Source organism: Carcharodon carcharias, chromosome 18 (genome assembly GCF_017639515.1).
Source record: "Carcharodon carcharias isolate sCarCar2 chromosome 18, sCarCar2.pri, whole genome shotgun sequence".
In the NCBI taxonomy this organism is placed as follows: Eukaryota; Metazoa; Chordata; class Chondrichthyes; order Lamniformes; family Lamnidae; genus Carcharodon; species Carcharodon carcharias.
In genome coordinates, this window is record NC_054484.1 from 44,317,464 (window position 1) to 44,333,990 (window position 16,527).

At 39.6% G+C, this 16,527-nt stretch overlaps 1 protein-coding gene across 2 annotated transcripts in view; it reads right to left on the bottom strand.

Annotated features, from left to right (window-relative positions):
* Nucleotides 1-468: 468 nt before the first annotated feature.
* casr (calcium-sensing receptor) overlaps nt 469-16,527 on the bottom strand; it is a 44,750-nt gene continuing 28,691 nt past the window's right edge. For both annotated transcript variants that reach the window (XM_041211556.1, XM_041211555.1), the window contains 3 exons: nt 8,547-8,777; nt 2,987-3,110; nt 469-1,966 (listed from right to left, as the gene is read on the bottom strand). In XM_041211556.1, coding sequence (XP_041067490.1) covers nt 555-1,966; nt 2,987-3,110; nt 8,547-8,777 — 1,767 coding nt within the window. In that variant the 3' untranslated portion in view covers nt 469-554. The remainder of the gene's footprint in view (nt 1,967-2,986; nt 3,111-8,546; nt 8,778-16,527) is intronic.

Sequence of the window (16,527 nt, forward strand, 5' to 3'; positions counted from 1 at the left end):
ATATATTTGAGTTGGATGATCAGCCATGATCACAATGAATGGCGGAGCAGGCTCGAAGGGCCAAATGGCCTACTCCTGCCCCTATTTTCTATTGACCCAGTATATCATCTTGAAAACATACAGAAGTTTACACAATCACAACTTTAATGATCTTTCAAGTACACATGACTCTTTAGTTTTTATTATATGGCAACTGTTGAAAGAATAAAGCTGTTAAATTGTGGATCTATTGGCCATTCTGTTTTACCTGGTTGTTTTCTTTCTGATTTTCTTACTGTAGCTTATTCTTTTCCATTTCTAGGCTTGCATTCTTTTTTTTAATCATGTGTATCATTATTACAGAAAATCCAGGAACTGGCCTGCCATGACAAAGTAATTCTCCTAATGTACCTCTCAGTTTTGGCAATACTTCAATGTTCTGAATTGCCATTTGGGTAGTTTTCTAGGTATAATATTGAGTTTTAAATTTTGATACAGACAGCAACAGCATAACTTACATTTTTCACCAACAGCAATTCACAAAAGTGCTGGGACTATCTGAAAATATTACACTGTTATGAATTTATAGCATTATCTACAATGGTGCCATCAACAAGGTTTCTTGAATTTATTGAAGTGTTGGAGGACATTTCTTCAGTATTTTTGGTATATTCTTTGCTACCATCCAATGACTCAAGAGTTCCTGATCCATTGTTTCCCATTACCTTGCACCGTGTGTCATTTGCTGTATCGCAGTTCTGAAGAGGTATCAAAGCATTGTGTTTCATTAAAAAATCATCACTATATTTGGCTTCCATTGAATTTCTCCTCCTCATGTTCCTGCTAACAGTTGCATATCTTCCTGTTTCCTCGAAACTTAGGGATAAGGTGACAGTTCCACTGCCAAAACTGACCTTCTGTTTGCTGCACCTCTGCATCTCCATGGTGATTGGTTCATCATGGACGCTTCTGCTGCAGATTGAAGATGATGGAGAAGAGACAGTTGAACCACCTATACTATTGGACCTCTTACGAGATAAGGTGCTGCGCCGCAAAGTTGCCCTGGCTGCCACTTTAAAAGCATGGGCAGCTGTACTGCATCTTACTTCTTCAATGGTATTTCTTGATGGTTTAAACAAAATTATATAGCACTTGTTAAAATAAATGCATCCAAGCAACCCAAAACTTGATGCAAGTATGGCAATGACTTCTACAGCTGAAACAAATTTCCCATAAGTGCTGACGTAAGCAGGAATGAATGAGATCCAGACTATGAAAAATATCAGCATACTGAAGGTAATAAATTTGGCCTCATTGAAGTTCTCTGGGAGTTTGCGAGACTTAAAGGCAAAAAAGAAGCAAATGGCAGCAAGGAGGCATGTGTAACCAATGAGAAAACCAAGTGCCATCAAGGAACCTTCATCACATGTAATAAAAATTATTTCATCTTCCAGTTCATGGTTTCTGTAGCTGGAAGGGGGTGCTGTATAAAGCCAGATGACACAAGTGACTATTTGGACAAGAATACAGAGGAAAACCAGTAGGAATTGCAAATTGAGGCCCACCCACTTTCGATGGAGGCTGGTTGGGATCTTGGCCTCGAAGACTAATAGTACGCGATTCGTTTTCACCAGAATGCAAGAAATACACAGCACAAAGCTGATTCCAAATGCAGGCTGACGCAATCTACAAGTCCAATCTCTTGGTTCTCCAATAAAGATCAATGAGCTGGAGAAGCAGCAAATTAAGGAGAAGAGGAGCAGATAGGAGAGTTCTCTGTTAGTGGCTTTCACAATCGGCGTATTTCTGAATTTAATGAATACACCCAAAACAAAGGAAGTCATCAGAATCCCTAGAATGGCAAATATTGTCAGAGCAATTCCAAAAGGTTCAGTCCATGATAGGTATTCAATCTCCTTGGCTATGCATGATGTATGATTCTCATTTGACCAAAAATCATTGGGACACTTTGTACATGCACTTGCATCTAAAGGAGAAAAACATAGCAAACAATGATGCAAGTATAGTCCGTTATTTCTTTGGTACAAATAGGCCTTCAAAGCATTAACTCTTTACTCAATGATAGTGGATAATCATTTCATATTGTCTTACTTCCAGCCGACAATGTTATTGCCACCATATCCTACCTATTACTACTAGGAGTAAGTTTTGTTACCCCTTAGCTGGGTTTTAAGGTTGACTAATATTTTATTGTTAAATTTTCAACATATGATGCAGTTCATTCACTAACAATTTATTTGCATTTCAAAGTATCAGTCACCTCCTCTCCACTACTCACATCCTAACCTGCATTAAGTTCTGTTTAGTTATCATGCCTGTCCTCAACAATCCTCAATAGCTCTGCATCCCGGTGTATTTATTACAAATTAAACATCTTTATTTACAAATCTTTGCAAGGCATCACTTCATGCTGGTTTTATGTCCCAGTTTGCATCCTTTACTCTTCTCATCCTGGTCATCTGTGCTTTCTGTCATCCCTATATTTCAGTATTGCTGGCAGAACCTTCAGCTATTGTGCTGTATCCTGAAATTCATTCTTCAAAGCCTTCGGTCTTACTGCATCTCTCCCCATCTTCAAATAACTTGTTTAGGATCCAAATGTATACACTTAAGCAGCCTTGCATCTGCTTCAGGCTGACAAGTTGCGCACCCTGCATTAATATGACATTAGATGGGCCTTAGGCATTGATGGGCCAGCCAAGGTGTCACTTCCCAATTTACAATGGTTGGCTTCCCATTTTTCAGGTGCAGCTGAGTTGAATTTCTCACTTTATATATGTTGGCCCCTAAAAACAAATAATTTTGTAAAGGTAATCTCCTTCAAATGTGCCTAGTTATCTTTGCAGTGTTGTAAGTGGATGTCAATTGTAATATTTTCATTTCAGTTCATATGTTTCTGGAGGCAGAACTCTCTAAGATTTGAACTTACATTTTCTATATCAGCCTCAGGTACAGGCACATACAACAAACAGGTAGCATTGCTTACCACTTTCATCACTAAATTCTCCTTCTGCACATGCTACGCACTCAAAGCAGCAGGTGGGCTCCCCTTCAATTATCCCCTTCCTGGTGCCTGGCACACAATCACGACTGCAGTTGGAAAAAGGGACCTAGAAATGCAAATTTAAAAAATATATATTTTGAAACTTTGACTGAGCAGTTTAGTTAAAATCTTTGGGGTTGAATTTTTGGTTAGTGAGTGGAAGATCTCCCATATAAATTCACTCCCAGTGTCTTTTTTCTCCATTCTTCCATAATATTTCATTCTATTGTAGAACTTTTTCCATTGAAAAGAGTTCTGATAGAGAACTTTATTCCTTTGCAGTCATCTCAGACTCATTTACATTGCAAGTAGATTTGATAACTTTCCATGTGTGACATTTGTCCATATGCAGTTACTTTGAAGTTGAACTATGTGTACATGAATTTTGTGAATATGTACAAAGTTAGTTAGTTAGTACAAAGTTGTACTTGGGGTGGAATTCTACAGCCCCTCTCGCCAAAGTCAATGGACTTTTGAACAGCTTGCCACATTTTACGGCCCTGCCCTGCCATGGTGGGCCTGTAAAATTCCACTCTTGGAATTGTTCCATTCAAACCTGTCTATTCCCTATGTTATAACAAAAGTCTTCACAGCTGGACAGAACATATCTGCCATATATGGGAAAACTCAGATACATACATAAGAACGAGGAGCAGGAGCAGGCCATTCGGCCCCTGCTCCGCCATTTAATAAAATCATGGCTGATCTGATTGTAAACTCAAATCTGCATCCCGCCTACCCCCATTAACCTATCACTCCCTTGCTTACCAAGAATCTATCCACCTCTGCCTTTAAAATATTCAAAGACTCTGCTTCCACTGCGTTTTCAGGAAGATAGTTTCAAAGACTTATGACCCTCTGAGTGAAAGAATTTCACCTTATCTCTGTTTTAAATGGGTGACCCCTTATTTTTAAACAGTGACCCCTAGTGCTAGATTCTTCCACAAGAGGAAACATCCTCTCCACATCCACCCTGTCAAGTCCCCTCAGGATTTTATGTATTTCAATCAAGTCATCTCTTACTCTTCTAAACTCCAGTGGATACAAGCCTAGCCTGTCTAGTCTTTCCTCATAAGAGAACCTGCCCATTCTAGATATTAGACTAATAAACCTTCTCTGAACTGCATTTACATCCTTCCTTAAATAAGGTGGCCAATACTGTGCACAGTACTCCAGATGTGGTCTCTCTAGCGCTCTGTACAACTGAAGCATAACTTTCAATTTCCCTTGCAATAAATGATAACATTCTATTAGCTTTCCTAATTACTTGCTGTACCAGCACACTAGCCTTTCGTGATTCATGCACTAAGATACCCAGATCCCTCTTCATCTCAGAGCTCTGCAATTTCTCACCATTTAGATAATATGCCTCTCTTTTATTCTTCCTGCCAAAATGGACAATTTCACATTTTCCCACATTATACTCCATTTGCCAGATCTTTGCCCACTCACTTAACCTATTTATATTTTTTGTAGCCTCCTTATGTCCTCTTCACAAATTACTTTCCTATCTATCTTTTTGTCATCAGCAAATGTGGCAAATAATCCCATCCATCCCTTTATCCAAGTCATTTATATAAATTGTAAACTGTTGAGGTCCCAGCACTGATCCCTGTGGCACGCCACTCATTACATCTTGCCAACCTGAAAAAGACTCATTTATGTCTACTCTCTGCTTCCTGTTAGCCAGCCAATCTTCTATCCATGCCAATATGTTACCGCCATACTAAGAGCTTTTATTTTCCATGATAACCTTTGAAGTGGCACTTTATCAAATGCCTTCTGGAAATCTAAGTACAGTACATCCACTGGTTCCTCTTTATCCACAGCACATGTTACTTACTCAAAGAACTCTAGTAAGTTGGTTAAACATGATTTCCCTTTCACAAAACCATTCTGCGTCATTACCTTGAACTCATCCAAGTGCCCTGCAATGGCTTCTTTAATAATAGCTTCTATCATTTTCCCTATGACCGATGTTAAGCTAACTGGCCTGCCTCCCTCCCTTTTTGAATAATGGAGTTACATTTGCTATCTTCCAATCTAATGGAACCTTTCCAGAATCTAGGAAGCTGTGGGAAGTTAAAACCGATGCATCAACTATCTCACTAGCCACTTCTTTTAAGACCCTGGGATGAAGTCCATCAGGACCCGAGCAGTTATTAGCCTGCAACTCCAACAATTTACTCAGTACCACTTCTCTGGTGATTGTAATTTTCCTGAGTTCCTCCCTCCCTTCCATCTCATGATTTATAGCTGATTCTGGGATGTTACTAGTACCCTCTATAGTAAAGACTGATGCAAAAATCTGTTTAATTCATCTGTCATTTCCTTATTTTCCATTATCAATTCTCCAGACTCACTTTCTATAGGACTAACTCTCACTTTGTTAACTCGTTTCTTTTTAAAATACTCTTACTACCCATTTTTAAATTTCTGGCTAGCTTTCTCGCATACTCTAATTTTTCCCACCTTATTAATCTTTTAGTCATCCTTTACTGTTCCTTATGTTCTGTCCAATCTTCTAGCCTTCCATCTATCTTTGCACAATTATATACTTTTTCTTTAAGTTTGACACCATCTTAAACCTTTCTAGTTAACCACGGATGGTGTGTCGGTTCCTTGGACCTTTTCTTACTCATTGGGATGTATCTATTCTGTGTATTCTGAAATATCCTGTTAAATGTTTGCCACTGCATCTCTGTTGACCTATCCCTTAACCTAATTTGCTAATTCACTTTAGCTAGCTCTGATTTCATGCCCTGATAATTGCCCTTATTTAAATTTAAAAACATAGCCTCGGACTCACTCCTCTCTCCCTCAAATTAAATGTAAAATTCAAGCATATTATGGCCACTGCTACCTGGAGGCACCTTCACTATGAGATCGGTAATTAATCCCATCTTGTTGTGCAATACCAGGTCCAGTATAGCCTGTTCTCTGGTTGGCTCCAGAACATGCTGTTCTAAGAAACTATCCTAGAAACATTCTATGACCTCCTCATCCAGGCTACCTTTGCCCATCTGACTTTCCCAATCTATATGTAGATTAAAATCTCCCATGATTATTGTTGTGCTTTTCTGACAAGCTCCCTCTATGCTCCATTATACCACATGGTTACTATTAGGGGGCCGGTACATGACTCCCACAAGTGACTTCTTGCCTTTACCATTTGTCATTTCTACCCAAAACATTTCCACATCTTGGTTTCCTGGACTTAGGTCATCCCTCTGTATTGTGTTAACACCATCATTAACTAATAGGATCACCCCTCCACCTTTTCCTCTCTTCCTATCCCACCTAAATGTCCTATACCCTTTAATATTCAGTTCCCAATCTATGTCCCCCTGCAGCCATGTCTCTGTAATGGTTATCACATCATAGTTATTTAATTCTATGTGTGCTCTCAGTTCATCTGTTTTGTTTCAAATGCTTTGTGTATCCAGCCTTTAGTTTTATCCTTTTATTCTCTTTATAACCTCTAGTCTCACCAGTTGATTTACTGTTAGATTTGTATGCTCTATCCCTTCCTGTCACAGTTTGATTTTCATTTCCCATAATAATACCTTTCTCTTTTGCCTTGTCTCTACTTCTTGATTTACCACGTCATCAGTTAAGCTGCAGATATACTCAAAGTCATGGATGGAGCTGTTTGTTACATTTGTGACCACAGGCCTCTTGATCGAAAGTACCCTGGCAAAACTACTTCTTTTAATTTACAAAAGTTGGCTCCAAACGTTCTTCTGCCATTAAAGGTAACTCTTTAAATTAAACGTGGCACTGGCAATTTAGACTGACAAATTAGAGATAGCGGAGGGGTCAAGAGAGGTAGTGGTGAGGTAGATCTGGGCGTCGTCAGCGTACATGTGGAAACTGATGTGTTTTCGGATGATGTTACTGAAAGCAGCATGTAGTTAAGAAATAGGAGGCGGTCAAGGATAAATTCTTGTGGGACACCAGACATAGCCTTGCAGGAGGAGTGGGAAGAGGAGTCATTGTAGGTGAACCTCAGATTACGATTTGATGGATAAGAATGGAACCAGATGAAAGCAATTTCACCCGGCTGGATGAGAGGGAAGTGGCATTGGAGAAGAATGGTGTAATTAACTGTGCCAAAGCTTGCAGACTGATGGAGAAGGACGTGGAGGGAAAGTTTACTTTTATCACGGTTGTATAGAATGGCATATGTGAGTTTGATAAGAGCCATTTCAGTACTGTGGCAGGGGTGGAAACCTGATTGGAGAGATTCAAACATGGAGTTCGGGGAAAGTTGTGCATGGAATTTTGGGGGCAGCAACACTTTCAATTACTTTGGATAGGAAAGGGAGATTGGAGACGGGATGGTAGCTTGCAATGACAAGGTCAAGGGTTGGATTTTTGAGAAGAGGGCTGATAACAGCAGATTTAAGGGAGTGATGAACAGCACCTGAAGAGTGAGAACTGTTAACATTATCAGCTAAAATGGGAACCAGAAAGGGAAGTTGGGTGGTCAGAAGTTTAATGAGATAGGGACCAGAGGGCAGAAGGTGGATCTCATGGACAAGATGAGAGACAGGAGAGAAACTAGAGAAAGATGATAGATCAGGGCAGACCTTGGGGAGCATTAAAGGAAGTTTGGCCTGTTGGGCTAGATGAAGGGAGGGAAGTAGCTGATTCGATGATCTCAATATTGGTGACAAGGTAGTTGATGAGCTCCTCGCTTTTGTTGGAGCTGAGGGTGGAGGAGACATGGGAGAGGGTATTAACAAGGTAATCTGCAGTGGAGAAAACAAGCTGGGGTTATCCTTGGACTCCAGGATGATTCTGGAATAATGAACAGTTCTAGAAATGAGAGCAGTATCCAAAGGTGCCTTATGTGGTTCAGCCAGTTCTGGAGGTGAATGGCTAAAGCAGTTGTCTGCCATATCCATTCAATTTTGTGCTCCAGTTGGACTCAAGGGAGCAAGATGAGGGTTGTACTGAGGAATGAACTGGCTGAGAAATGAAAATGGTTTCAATGGGAACTAGGGTTTTAAAGGTCAAGATGAGGGTATGACTGATCAGATCAGTAGTTGGGATTTTGTGCATGCAGTTATAAGTGAATTGAGAGAGACAAAATACAATTTACAAAGTAGTACAAAAATACATTGTGCATCTGAATATTATCCAATCCATGCTATATCTCTACTATGTGGAAACAACCTGAAATTAAATTCCAACAATGTTAGAGAAAATAACAATAGTAGTGAATATTATTTGAACAATGAGGATTAGTAGAAAAATAGTTCATTATATTTTGACAGGTGTTAATAAGTACAGCCATCTATTAAAATATATTCAAATGTTTTCCTCTGTATAACATCGAAGATAAATCTTTTTACTAATCTGTCATAAACCAATGATCATTTAATAAACTTATTCTTCTTTACCTTGTCACCACTGTCAATGAAAATTATGAAATTTTAAATCTGGCAAATAGTACATTGAATAAAATAAAATGTGTGATTAAAAATGAATCACATACCACTTTTGAGAACCCACTCCACAAGATTTTTTTGTCATTTATGTTGAGCCTGTCACTTGGTTTAGCATCTGCATTGTAGTTGCCAACTTCTTGAAACACTACAGATTCATCCTCAGTGGACAATTGCCAGTTGATAATGGTATAATTCCCTTTGAGGTCACCTTGTTCATCAAAATCAACCTGCTCGCCCATGCTGTTTGTAAACTTCAAATGCAACAGGTGATTGAGAACCTAGGTAGAAATTTATAAGTCATTGTAACAAATCTTGCATATTTAAATAATTCAAGTGCACTAGCTTATATCCCATGGTGGTGCTCCATAGAATTTTTTTAAAAAGCATGTGTATCATATTATTATGGCAAGAGTGGGAAGACACTGGTGTAGTGGTAATGTTACTGGACTAGTAATCCAGAGGCCCAGGCAAAGGATCTGGGACAAGAGTTCCAATCCCACCACAGCAGCTGGTGGAATTTAAATTCAATTAATAATCTGGAAATGAAAAATTAGCCTCAGTAATGGTGACCATGAAACCATTATTGTTTGTTGTAAAAACCCACCTGGTCCACTAATGTCCTTTAAGGAAAAAATCTGCTGGTCTACATGTGACTCCAGACCCACACCAATGCCTTGGCATGTAAATGGTGTGGCAAGTCACTCAGTTCAAAGGCAATAAGTGCTGGCCTTGCAAGTATAGCCCATATCCCATGAAAGAATTTAAAATGCTCAAAATAAAGTAAAGACAAAACAGATGAATAATAAGAATAACTACCATTTGCCTCTCTCCGCATGCTACTGTTTCCACTGATCCCCTCTGTCTCTGACTTTCTATTTGTCTCAATTCTTGCTTTATTATCTCTCTCGCCCTATATGGCTCTGAGGTGTTAAAATTAGAGACTCCAATTAACTTAAGCAGACTTCTGTCAGGCTGAGTTAAAATTCTGAATATATTTAATAAATAAAACAAAATTTAATAAGATGTAATTGTGAAATTGTAACCCATGTTGCAATGTAAAAAAATGCCACAGGATATTTAAATAGAAAACAAATTTACCAATTTAACAATAGACTTGTAGTGCATAAAAAAAAGACTGCTCAAGAAATGTAGCAAAAGTACATTTCCTAATGAAGGCAAGAAATAAAAAAAACAGCTCCTGGTAGAGGCTGATATGAGTGAATAAGAGGCATAACAAAACTTCCTAATTCCAACCAGGGAAAAATATAACAAACGAGGAAAGATAGATGAAAAACACAAGGCAGAAAGCAGGTGTAATTTGAAAAAAATTATGTGAGCTATTTCATTTGACTGTTTTGTGGGCGTTTCTGATTGGTGGCAGTGGGAGTTTGGGTGGAGGGTGGGGGGAAGATGAGCAACTTGCTCAATTTTGTGAGTTGTTGTTCCTGAAAGTTAATGATAGTTTTATTTCTAGCTGCTGATTGGTATTTCTACATATTTGACGGTTTAATGTGATTAGTTGAACAAATGGTGGTTACTTAAACCATTCACAAAAGCAGTACCAAGGTGTGGCTCCCTGGGTATTACATACACATTTACATATGATATACGGCTCAGACATATGTTATTCAGCCCAACCAGCCCACTCAATGATCCTCCTATCTTTCCTCATCTAAATCTATCATCATAACCCTCTATCCCCTTCTGTCTCAAATTTCAAATCTCAGCTTGTCTGGCTCTAGGGTGTGATTTAAAGTTGATTCACAGATTTCACAAAGTGCTGCTGAGGAAATTAATTCACAACATCTTTCTTTCTAAGAAACTGATGATCATCCATCATGCTATTAATCACTTCTTAAATAATACCAGAAGTTTTGCCTCTACAATCCTACCCAGAGACAATTCTATTGGAACAGGAATATCTTTCAGCCCCACAAGCATGTTCCACCAAATAGATCACAGCTGATCTGTACCTCAACACCACTTACTCACTTCACCATCCAGGTACTGATCACTTCTCTTATGAAGAAGTGTTTGCTGACATCAGGCTTAAGCTTGCATTTTACAAGTCTGTACCTGTGGTGCTTTGCCCTGCTATCATGGTTTAGCTTAACAAAAACTGCTCAAGATTTAGTTCTTCTATTCCACTTTGTATTTTGTATGCCTTTGAGGACTCTTTCATTCACCTACTTTCAAGACTGAAGGTTTAATTTTTTTGACATTTTAAGTCAAACATGTTTGGTAGAGTTAAAACTAATACTTCATGGCACAATGCTAGGCTAATTTGAATGTAATGTAACTAGTTTGACAACCCTTCCCAATTATAAACTCTAGGGGAATTCTGTAAGATATTAGAATTCTTTTTCCTTTTCTTGTAAGTCAATCCTCTGATTCTAAGGGATCTGCCTTGAGGTCCTTTTTTCACTGCTTATTGAGATTAAATACTTCCTCATGCTTTCAAGACTTGAAGTGAATGTAGTATTTGAGGTGCAGCCTGACCAGAGCAATATACAGTTTCAGTATATCAACTTCAAACATTAAATGTGACATACAGATTCAAAGCATGGCAAACATATTTAGTGTTTGGAACACTCCAGTGCATTTGATAATGTATCATATATGTTTATGTTCTAATGTAATACATGACTATTAATTTTCAAATAATAATGAATGGGACGAAAATGTTGAGCTCTCCCTTGTAATTTATATCCTATTTATGATCCTGGTAAAACATTCTTGAGAGGTTGTTTTTGTATGGAGGATTGAAGAGAAGGAAAAGACTTGATGACCTCACTGAGACTTTCTAAAGTAAGGGTCTGGTGCCAATCCTTTATTTTTTCATGGGATGTGGGCATCACTGGCAAGACCAGCATTTGTTACCCATCCCTAATTGCGCTTGAACTGAGGGTCTTGTTAGGCCATTTCAGAGGGCAGTTAAGAGTCAACCACATTGCTGTGGATTTGGAGTCACATGTAGGCCAGGTCAGATTTCCTTCTCTAAAGGGAATTAGTGAATCAGATGGGTTTTTATGGAAATCAATGATATTTTCATGATGATCATCACTGAGACTAGCTTTATAAATTACCAACTGCAATGGTGGGATGTGAACCCTTGTCCCCAGAGCAATAGCTTGGACCTCTGTGTTACTAGTCCAATAACATTACCACTATGCCACCATTTCCCTGTCAACTCCTATTACCACTTGCACTACCTTCATTCATCTCCTTACAGATCATCATCTTTCTATCTTAGTGCCAGGCAAGGAAAATCTCTCAGAACACTCAAGCGCCATGTTAAATAACAATTACTCTTATTAATTCATATAGCATGCCTTAAGACTTCTAACAGTTTTCAAGAAAACATAATTTAAAGGAGGAATAGACATCACGATAAAAACAGACTAGACAAGTATAAAAATAAGCATGTTTAATAGGTATAGTATAGCAGCATTAATCAAAGAAGATTAAATTCAATAATTTTGATATGATTGCTTTACAAAATAAGTCTTTCATTTAGGAAGGTATCACACATCAATTGCAAGAGGCATTTTGTTGTTAATGTCAGGCTGACAACTGTAGTTAATCCCATGAGAGGACGAAATCACTTGCTCAGGTTACACAATGTATATCACCTCAATGCTCAATGTTAATGCATGCTCACATTATTGATATAATAAATGGAATATGTGATTGATTAAATTAAATATGTAATTCTGTTGCATATTTGTTTTTTGTAGTCCAAAAGTTCAACAAAAAGAAGCAATTAGTATTATTGGCCCCAAATTTGGACAGGCTATGATTCTGTTGGTTACTCCAGGGTCATCTCAAGGAACATTTCAACTTCCAACCTCACACTAGGTCCCTTAGAGGTTAGGGAAGCAGAAACCTCTGGTGCAGGAAACCTTATTCTTCTGTTCGACCACTTTTGCAATTCTGGTCAAAGATTCCACCCCTTACAAAGTCGAGCAGAAACTCCAGGCAGAGACCCAGTGTATCCAGGCATTGGCCTATTTCCAGGATCTTACAGCATATTCCCAGTGGAGTTGTCATGGAAGTGTGCCAGAAATATTGAGGGAATTTGGCCCCATCATGCTTCTGACATGTGTTGCTGATTAATATTTAGGCATTATTAAAATTGATGTATCCTGTCCTCTCACATTTGAAAGCCTTATATGGACAGGTCCAATGGGACTTTAAATGCCAAATAAGTCCATACAGTAGTATAAAGTTCTGGCGCATAAAAGGTTAAAGTGGGATTGGATAAAGTACTGCCCACACAGTGGTTTAAGATGACACAGGACCTGTGCCTAGGGGTCAGTCTAGTGTTGGACAGAGCTGTGTGTATGAGCAAGCATGGAGACAGCTCCTAGCTTGGACACTTTACTGTATATATGTACATAGTTCTTGCAGTTAATAAATACATACAGGTAACCTACTTAAGACTACGAAGACTTCATTAAGACCTACCAAACGATACCCAACATGGTGGCAGCAAATGGAAAAAACCAAAACCTCACAAAAAATGCAGAGAAAAATTAAATTCCTGCAAGACTAAAAAAAAATTCTAGGAGGCATTCTGACCTGAAGAAAAGCTCGAGAAGCAGATGCACAGACGAAAATTGCCAGGGAAAAGTTCCAAAGAAAGGCTGCAGGCAGAAATTTAAAATTCCTCACTGTAGCAGAAGACTCCATAGGATCTGTTGCAAGTTCAGTTTCAATTCCTGGAATGCAGAGTCAGCAGACCTAGCAGGGGTGACCTAAAACATTTAAATTCCAGGATACAGCAAGTCCTGAGAAATGGTTAAATTGTTCAGTGTCAGAAGTAGCCATTTAAAAGCTCTGTTGGAAAAACCAGATACTCGAGTCAGCGCCTGAACACACTCCGAGCTCGTTCCAAAAAGGTAATTAATTAATTAATTCATTCAGAAGAATCGCAACTAAAGAACCAGCTTTAAAAACCAGCAAAGGCCAGGACTCAATGCTTTTGCGACCCAACAGCGTAGCGCTGAAATGAAGAAGGCTGCAGCCAGTCGATCCAAACAATCATTGTTTAAAATCTTTTCAAGGCTGATCGTGAGCACCATTACAGTGGGAGCCCACCAAAACCAGCAAGCATGGGCTTTGTCTTCAAATGAACGGCAGCAACATCTTGAATTTCAGCAACTTCTTAAAGCTGAACCTACACTTTAAAATTTTTTAACCATGGATCAGAAATCCACTGTTCCAGATCAATTTGGACTTAGCCAAGGCCCAGACCGATCACATAATTGGGGACTTTAGAGAAAAAGATTCCTTAGATACATGGTTGTTTCAGGTCTGGATAAAAAGACAAAAGCTGAACAAGTTAACACGCTGCTTTATTTAGTAGGCTCGATAGTGGACAACATTATTGCTAGACAAGGATTCAATGAATCTGTTAAATTTGAAGAAGTACTAAAATCATTCAATGTTTATTTTAACCTAAGAAGTAACAAAATCCTCGAAAGGGTTAAATTTAACAAGTAAGCCCAGCAGCCAGGAAAACCTGTTGACTCATTCATTAATGATCTGTACAGGATGGCTGAAGGCTGCAAGTGATCCCAGCTGATGTTACTACTGGACAAGCCAAATCCCAATGTCCTAACGTTTATTCTTTGTTTGGATATGTGGAGAGTGGCAACTGAAGAGAGTCACAGGAGTCAGCTGATGAACTTTTATCTCCACTCTCCAAGAAATCACTTTGGGATCTTCATCCAAACCAATATTTACTCTCAGACACCTCCAGGGTTTCGAACTCTCCTTCCGATGTTCCTCTCTCCTGGATCGCCATGTGCTTTCTTCCACACACTCTCTCTCCCACTGACTCAGCCGTGCTAAAAGAATACCATTGCTTCACATGCCCATAGTAAAGAATTACAGACCTTTGGCTGTCCCTTGGATCTTCTAGCTTCTCACATGCCGATGCTGCTTTAAGTATGCACCCTGCAGCTTTCTCCCTTTAAATTTGAAGCTTGGAGCCTTCCTCTAAGCTCCTTACTTTCACTTCCACAGAACAGGACCTTTTCCAGATGCCTGTCCTTGCCCTTTGACTACTCTGTCCACTGGGACCTTTCCTGTTCCATTCCCCTAGATTTTAGGACCTTTTTCTTTAGTTTCTGGAACCGGCTCCTGCAGTTTCCTCTCCCGTCAAGCCTGTCTGGAATCCTGGCTTCAACTGAACTGAAACTGGTTTCCTAGTGTTTTCCATCTGTGTGGGTCCGTCTTTCTGGACCCCTGTTGCTAGGCAACAGCACAATTTTTTTCCACTTTGTTTGTTTTAACATCCCTCAACCACTACCCCCCTTGATAACACAGCTCCCCACTTCAAGGGCCATAAATCTCATTAGAAATTCAGGTATACAAACGAAGTCTTAAACCTGGAGCAGGATTTTCCCCCTGTAAGGGGCAAGTTGAAGTAAGGGCACGCAAGAGGTGCGCCTCCAATCGGCGTCCCTGATTGGGTGCGCGTTGCCATCTTACGTGGGTGGGCCAATTAAGGCCCGCCCAGCATGATGTCCGCACGGAAACGCTATGCATTCCCTGTACGGGCGGGGGAATCCCGAAACTTGAGAGTGTGCTCTTTCGCGCATGCACACGAAAGAGCGCACTCATCTCCCTGAGGCAAAGTGCTGCCTCAGGGAGATTGGCTCTACAATAAAAAAAATTAAAAATAGAAAAAAAATCCCTCTCATGTCCCCTCACGTGACACTGTCATATGAGTTGGGACATGTCCATAACTTTTTAAAAAACTTTAATTAAATTTTTTAAAATCTACATGAAACCTCATCCTGCCACTGATTGAGATTTCATGCTTTTACTGAAGCCCACTAGGGCTTCCGGCCTGCCCGCCCACCTTAAGGGCATTAATTACTTCAATGACTCTGTCAATGGCCTCAATTGGCCATTGACAGGTCGGTGGGCACGCAACTGATTTTGCTGAGCCCCTGCCTACCTGAAAATTTAAATTGGGGCGCGGTGACATCGGGAGCTCCGCCCAATGTCACTGCGTGTCATTTTAAGCATCGGCGAGCACACCCCGCCCCCTGCTCGCCGATGGGAAAATCCTGCCCCTGCCGTCTCCACTCAAAAATGAAACTAGATCCCAGGTTTCACCTTTTCAACCCACAAGTATAAAAATATCATTAAACTTAAAGCTAAATCTTAAACTTAAAGCTATGGCTTATTCCTAACACCCAAAAATACAAATGTAATTTACTTAAGCTATACCTAGTTCCTAACAATACAGATATCTAAAATCTGAATTTATTGGGAATAGAATAGTAATAGGAGTGGCGGACAATTCACTCTCAGCCATGCTGCAAGTGAAGAAAGAATTAACCCTCGAGAAAGCCATCCAGATTGTTAGACAGTATGAACTCTGTGTGCAGCACAGGTTCATTTTAAGAGGAGAAAGTAAACCATGGTACAAAGGAAACCCCTACACTCGAGTTAGTTAAACTGCAAAGAAACAAGGATACTCCAGGTCAAGGGAAGCAATACCATACTGACCAGTAGAGCGACCATGCCAGTGCTGTGGAGCAAAGCACCCCCATAGGCAAGCTCAATGTTCTGCAATTTCAGCCCAATGATTTCAATGTAACAGAATTGGACACTTAGGGCTGAATTTTTTGCTGAGTGGGCAAGCGCATGCCTGACCCAGTCTATCATAAAATGACGCATGATATTTTGGTCAGCAGCACGCCCACCGATAATTAACAGGCCTATTCAGGCCATTAAAGTATTAATTGAGTTAATTTTTTACTGCCCATCCAACCTTATGTTTGGCGGGCAGGCGAAAATGCCGAGCAGCCTTTGGATTTTTTATGAAACCTCATCCACAGGTGGGATGAGGTTTCCAACAGGAATAAAAAATTAAATAAAAATTTTGAAATATTATTCATAACATGTCCCCTGACAGAGTCACATGAGGGGACATGTTTTTAACATTTGTAAATTCTTTATTTTTGATTTTAAAAACCCTCAGCTCACTGGGGCAGCTCTGTGCCTCAG